Source organism: Lactuca saligna, chromosome 3 (assembly GCF_052625555.1).
Source record: "Lactuca saligna cultivar CGN05327 chromosome 3, ASM5262555v1, whole genome shotgun sequence".
Taxonomy (NCBI): Eukaryota; Viridiplantae; Streptophyta; class Magnoliopsida; order Asterales; family Asteraceae; genus Lactuca; species Lactuca saligna.
The window spans coordinates 34,019,368-34,026,957 of NC_136419.1; the positions used below are offsets into that span (position 1 = coordinate 34,019,368).

Genomic DNA, 7,590 nt, shown 5'->3' on the forward strand with positions numbered 1-7,590 from the left:
CTTTTTTTCCCCTGCCACTAACCCATTTATCCTGATCAAACCAATTTTAGAAATTCACAAAAATGCTAAAACAGGGGATGGGTTTTATCAAAATAATTATTAATTCTATTTTTTCATATGAATAATCATATGTTTTATAATGGGTTTTTGAGTTGATTTTTTTAACATGTTTTGAATAAATGGTTTTTTGATTTATTAGTTCACTTTCTCCCAAATCCAATATGTATAATTCACTTGATTTATTTAGCATGTTTTGAATAAATGGTTTTTTGATTTATTAATTAACTTTCTCCCTAATCCAATACGTATAATATATGGGTTCAATACGGTAATTTAATTAAATTTACAAAAGAAAAAAAAAAACTTCTTTTTATTTTAATTAAATATGTTAAACACACAATAACTATTCAATTAAAATTTAGAAAAATTACAAATTTCTACAATTGTTCAAGTTTGAAAAAATGTGAAACCACAAATAATGGTACAATTTAAGTGCTCAAATGTTGGTGGGTTGAAAATTTTAACTCTAACTCTCTATATTTCAGTAGAATAAATTCACTGAACAACATTTATTTTCCATTTACTACTTTATTTAAATAATATATAAACATGTTAACCCTGACATTTTTTTATCCATACCAGAGTTAAAGTAATTCATTTACATTCCTATAAACATGAGTTCATCCAAGCAATCCATGAAAGGAAAATTTGTTGCAACATCCTATTAAGATAGTTGTTTGTATTGTGAATCAGATGTTATTGTTGTTCTGATCTTAGACCCGTTTCCTAAAGTCAGCTCAAGTCTTAGTCTTCTAGTTAAGGGTACGTTTTGTATCTTGCCTATATATGACTGATAGATAAGGTTTCAATTGATACTATTGTTTTCAAGCTCATGAATATGAATATTCTCTAATGTCATGTGATGTATGTCATATTAAAGAAACACGTTAAGCGTTGTGTATGTATGTGTGACTTTTTCTTGTTTATTCCTTACATTTGCATACATATTTAATTTCCCAATTTTAGTAATCATTAACTCATAATACTAATAACCCACAATTGCACTTCGACCTTTGAAAGACCAATAATGCCTTGAAAATTCCAATTAGACTCACTTCTAACAATATTGGTCCAATCCAATAATTAAAGAACAGTAAAGTTTAAGTTGTACACCATATCGTATTATTTACAACTTCATGTTATTGTCATTGCATTCTTTATTATCCACAGCCATACATACAGCCTATTTTAAAGTCAACATGCATAATATTTGAGAAGTTAATACTCAAATAAATAATGTACTTACTTGAGTTGATGGGTGTTGCACAATATCAGATTTCAGTGATTTCAAAAAAATAAATAAATAAAATAAAACATCTTTTACATCATTTTCAACATTTCCCTTCCTTGTATAAGTTGTATTCCCATCACAAATCAACCCCTCGACTTACAAAAATGACTACCAAGGCCTTTTCTTAAAATTTAACTAAATAAACCCCACCACTGAACCTTATTTAAATTACTGAACACAAATATTAAATATATAAATCATCCTTACATATCTAAAATACGTATATGAAATACATATATAATGTATGTAAAGTGTAAACCTACAATTAGACCTGCAATGAAGCTCAAGCACGGCTTAACAATATTAGGCTAAGTTCAAACTCGTTTCAAGTACTCAACAAACGGCTTGAACGCTATTCAAGAAAGATATAAGCTCGATTCAAAAGCTTTTAAATTACTTAAAAATATTTATCAAATGTATTCGATAAATCATAGATCAAGCTTGGCTGAAGTAGCTCAAAAATATTAAAGGGATATGTTCGATAAAGCAAGTTTGATTCAAGTTCTGCACAAAAAAATTAAAACATACATCATATTGGAAAGCTTGATAAGATTTTAGGTCAAATAATTATAAGCTAAAGTTCAACTTATTATATGTTTCGTGTTTATTTTTGTATCCAAATAGTTCAATAAAAATCCAACCCTTAAGGCCGTAACCTAATGGGTAGCCGTAGCTTTCTAATGTGACTGGTTATTAGTACAAAAGTTGACCACGTATGCTGAATGTTTGTAACTTGTAAGACTATATTTGCCGGTTTGAACGCAAATGCCACAAACCTCCAGTATTGACTTTAGCAGAAACGCCCAGAAAACACCTATTATTTGAGGATATATCTAATATAGTTACTTAAAAAAAAAAACAAACTTTAATTAACTTGCCGTAATTGTGATCTTGAATCTTTTTCTTTAGAGTAAATTACTGAAATCGTCTCTATGGTTTGGTCAAAATTGCACGTTTGGTCTCTAACTTTTCTTTTACACTCGGATCGTTCCTATGGTTTGATTTTATTGCTTTTTTCGTCCCTTGCATACATAAAGTTAGGAACCAAACGTGCAATTTTGACCAAACCATAGGGACGAAAAACGCAACAAAATCAAACCATAGGGACGATCCGAGTGCAAAAAAAAGTTAAGGATCAAACGTGTAATTTTAACCAAACCATAAGGATAATTTCAGTAATTTACTTTTTTCTTTAATTATATTTTCTAGAACATGACCGCTGTAAAATTCTGTTTCTTTTACCTCTTTACCTTAAAAGTACAAAATGACTTCAAAGTTATAGGTACACTAATAACTAGGTGTACTAAAAAATATTTAAATCCGAGATACAAAATTATTCACAGCTTCTGGATATCATATATGTATTCAGGTTATGATTTTACAAAATTTCCAAAATAGATTAAACACGGTTACATTTATATCTAATTGTTAAGACTACTAATTCTCAGGTTAAAGGTGCAAAAGAGCCAAACTAAGCCCGAGCTTTATATATATATATATATATATATATATATATATATATATATATATATATATATATATATACTAGTTTATAACCAGTGAGAACCACAGTTATAAAATTAATTAAATTTTCATAATAAAAAATTAAAATTATTAATAAATTATTTTAAATAAATTATTACTTAAGAGATATTTTTTAGTTATATAAAATTATAATCGTTGATTTAAATAAATACTTGAAGTTATATCGTCTTATAATTTGTATTGAATTTATTTTCTTTTTTAATCTAATGTTATTAATTTAATATAAATAAATTGAAAAATATTTAAAATTTAAAATTTAAAATGGAGAATCAATTATTAATTTAATGTAATTAAAGTGGGAAATTTAAAATTTAAAATGAATAATTAATGGGTTGACAAGTAGCATGATAAAAAACATATAATACTAATGATGAATTCTAATATTATGACACTTATCAATAGGAGAATAAACCTATTTATTTATTAGAATAGCGATATATATATATATATATACTACTTTATAAAAGAAATCTTACTATTTCTATAAATAGAATCAATATAATAATAATATTTTTTTAAGACGTTCAAATCTTTAAGCTTAAAGTACAACCAAGTATTAATATAATAATATTATAATATATATCTTACAAATGATAATACTAGAAATACAAGTATTAAAAACACATTTAAATTAGTATTTCCTTATTTTTAGGGATTGAATTAGTATTTTCATCAATTTTAAACCAACTTGTACTCCTAAAATATCTCTTCCTTGGTATCTGGTGCATTCGAAATCTGAAACACTTCTTATCGACAAATCGTTTGAAATTTAAAAGCTCATTCAAATTAGAGTTCCCTAATTTTTTGCATAAAATATAGTTGACTGGAGATTAATTCAAATCTTCATCTCCTTTTCCTTCATGGAATCCACCACCACAATATTTTTTGGTTTTGACGTTGCACTTTTTATTTTTGTAAAACCGATCGATAATGGTACAAGTGTTCTTAGAAATATAATATGTCTCCGAATGGAACTAATTGCTTGAAAGAAACTATTTGTCGCCGCCGCTTTGCGTGAGCAAACGGCTAGTGTATATATATATATATATATATATATATATATATATATATATATATATATATATATATATATATATATATATATAGGCTCGTTTAGAATCACAAGCCTAATAGCTTAGTAACACAAGCTTAAGCTCGTTTAATAAAAAAGCCTATATTAATCTGGAGCTTATTTAAAATCAATCTCAAGTCGAGCTTTTTAAGAATAGCTGGTCATACTTGATGGCATTTCTTTGTCAAGTTTTTGGAATTTTTTGAAACATAGGTAAAATGTAAAAACACGCATGAGTAGGCACAAAAAGGTTCCATTCAACTCAATCAACCACAATTGAGTTATCTCAATTCCAAATCCCTGTACGTTTTTCCAAATTTGCAAAACTAAGAAAATATGCCGTGGCACTTGGCTTTGGCTTTGGATTCATAAAGAAAAAGAAAAAGAAAAAGAAAAGGATTGCTAAAAATACTCAACAAGGTTAAAATCCAACCATATAAACTCGCCCGGGTGTTTTTATCTTTCGTTATTTTGAACTGAAAATGGTTTTTCTTCTTTTTCTTCTTAATACATGGTCTCCACTCAAACAAGACCCCTCTGTTTAAAAACCTCAAGCATAGCAGCTCCAATCTTTGCTGGTGATTCCACCACTGTCACACCCGCTTCCCTCAGGGTCCTGATTTTGTCTTGCGCTGTACCCTTTCCACCTGATACTATGGCTGCCAATTCAAACCAAAATTAATTATTAAGTTAATCAATAAATTCATCCCACACCCCCCCCCCCCCCCCCAAAAAAAAAAAATAATAATAACTTTATTTATCGTTGTTGCAAGGGCATTCTCGTCTTTTACACAGATGAGAGATGTCCATGTCCCATTTTTATTAGGTGGGACTAACAACTACAACTTTTGTCCCATTGATATCGGTCTTAGTCCTTGTCCGGTTCTCATGACCAAACACAGTACAACTTGTTCTGTCATGTCAGTAAAAACTAGACTGACGTGACAGCTGGCAAAAGAATACCTCCAGCATGGCCCATGCGTCGCCCAGGTGGAGCAGTAAGTCCAGCAATAAACCCAACAATAGGCTTGTCAGTCCCGCTTTCCTGTTTACAAATTTTTAAAAAAAAATGTAATTATGAGAAACTTATATTATTTAATAGAAATATATATTTGGTCCGATATTAAAGTAAATATCTAACCTTTATGAGGGCAGCAGCATCTTCTTCTGCAGTACCACCTATCTCACCAATCAGAATGATACCTGAATTGCCAACCAACCAAATGAAGTTTTAAAATTTTGTAACAAAATAAATTAGAATTGTATGACCAAATGAATTCAATAATTATACAAGTTACTTAAAAGGGAGACTCCTTTTGACCAAACAAGTACTATAACTATACCATGTAAATCATTCTTCCAAGTATTTCAAATTTAGCCCTTTTTTTTTAAAGTATTTTCCTCAGTGCAACTCTTAACGATTAAGCATCATTAGAAAACAATAATTGATGTTAACTCTGTTTGACATAAAACTAAAATGAGGCATCTAAATATATGTTTATTAACCATGCTACATTCTTTCTTCACCAATATGCTTCTCCATATTATTGAGACACTTCAAAAGTCAATAAAAGTTAATCAGACATCTTATTTATGGAAATACAAGAAAATTATAACCCTCCAGTCATCCATAAATATATTTTGAGGTCAAAAGGACCAGTCCCGAAACATATAATTGATAGAAATTCAAGCCGAACACAATAATCATTAAAAGTTACCAAAAAACTAAGTAACAATTTTTTTATGATATTCATGTTGGAAACACAATAATTATCCACACATCAAAATGAGATGCAATTACCCAAATTTAAAAAACCTAACCAAATATCAAATTCATTTGAAAACTTGAGTTACCTTCTGTCTGAGGATCAGCAATGAATTTTCTCATGCAGTCAACAAAGTTGGTCCCATTAAAAGGATCCCCACCAATACCTACACATGTGGACTGACCTAGCCCTACAGCAGTAGTTTGGTATACCTGTAACAAAATGAAAAAACAAATCATTCAAAAAGTTTGCATAGAATCATAATTTTTCCAAATTCAAAATAAGCAATTAATCTTAAACCAATCATAAAAATAAGTTAAGAAGAAATCAAGAATATCTCACCGCTTCATAAGTTAGTGTGCCAGATCGAGATACAATACCAATACGCCCTGGTTTATGAATGTAACCAGGCATGATCCCAATCTTGCATTCTCCAGGCTTAATGATACCAGGGCAATTTGGTCCAATCAGCCGAGTTTTTGACTGCTTAAGAAGAGCAGCCTTTACACGAACCTGTACGCATATGATTGATTACAAGAGACAGATAGTCAATAACATTCTCTTACATTGAAAGCACAAGTAGCCAACATGTTGATGAGAAATGCAGGTTACCATGTCATGTTGTGGAATTCCTTCTGTAATGCAAACAATCAAATCCAGTTCAGCCTCTAATGCCTCCATGATTGCTGCTGCAGCAAATGGTGGAGGCACATAAATTACAGATGCATTAGCTTTGGTTTCAGCTTTTGCATCTGCAACTGAGTTGAAAACAGGGAGCCCTAAATGCTCTGTTCCACCCTTCTTTGGGGTAACTCCACCAACCTGCACAAGTCAAGAACAGGGTTCAAAATAAACGAAAAGGAATTTCAGAGCTACATGTTGAAATTATTTATATACATTTGTTAGATCATTATGTTCACATTTTCATTTCTAATACAAAATTTATCTCGATGTCATTGCTAAGCGTTACAAAGTATCGGTAGGCTTATCGTTCTAAACGTTTTCTCTAATTTGGCATATTACTTGTCAGTCAAATATTCTTATTAAATTGTGTCCAGACTACAGAATGTCATTTTCGTAATTAACAGTACAAAATCAAACAATCATTTTACAGATCACCACACAAATAAAACCCTAGATCCGCCTACAAACACCTAACGAAATCATGTCGCGATCAAAAACGTTAACGTAGGGTAAATCAGATCACGTATATACAGTCAGCGGTAGAAACGTATAATTTTACCATCTTAGTGCCGTATTCGATGGCTTGCTCGGTGTGGAAGGTGCCATTTTTGCCTGTAATTCCTTGACAGATGACGCGGGTGTTCTTGTCGACGAAAACGGCCGGAGGTGGAGGAGCTGTCGCGAATGAACGCGCTTGAGAGATCGAGTTCGATGATGATGAAGGAGATGTACGAGAGGTGAGTTTTGAGGAGAGATTAGCGATGAATCTAGTGGCTTGTCGAGACATATTGGCTGCAGTTCCAAATCTCTCGTCTGCAAAGACCTTACGGAGAGAGACGACAATGATATGAGGGAATAAGCAAAGCAGCCAGGAAGGGCACAATATTGGGAAAAATATACTGTTCGGGTCGGGTTGGACCGGATCAATATTTGACTTTTGTATTTGCAATTGTATTATTTGGAATGTGCATAAAAGAGTTTTGACATAAAAATATCAAAATGTTACTCAACTAGATGAGACAACCGAAGTAATCATTTGATGTTATGCAAAACAATCCGACTACATTCGGGCTAAAAGTTAAAAATTACTATTGTATTTTTAATACAATCTTTATCATATAATATGAAAAGTTTGATGGTTTTTCTTGCAAAATTTGTAAGGTTAATTAAAT

The 7,590-nt window shown here is 30.7% G+C and overlaps 1 protein-coding gene across 1 annotated transcript; it reads right to left on the bottom strand.

Annotated features, from left to right (window-relative positions):
* Window positions 1-4,339: 4,339 nt before the first annotated feature.
* LOC145035114 (succinate--CoA ligase [ADP-forming] subunit alpha-2, mitochondrial) lies at window positions 4,340-7,292 on the bottom strand. Its single transcript, XM_078983703.1, has 7 exons — window positions 6,978-7,292; window positions 6,347-6,556; window positions 6,077-6,247; window positions 5,823-5,946; window positions 5,110-5,171; window positions 4,932-5,013; window positions 4,340-4,627 (listed from the first exon to the last, which is right to left on the bottom strand). Exons 1-7 carry the CDS (start codon window positions 7,203-7,205, stop codon window positions 4,491-4,493), a joined length of 1,014 nt encoding a protein of 337 aa, XP_078839829.1. The 5' UTR covers window positions 7,206-7,292; the 3' UTR covers window positions 4,340-4,490.
* Window positions 7,293-7,590: the final 298 nt, after the last annotated feature.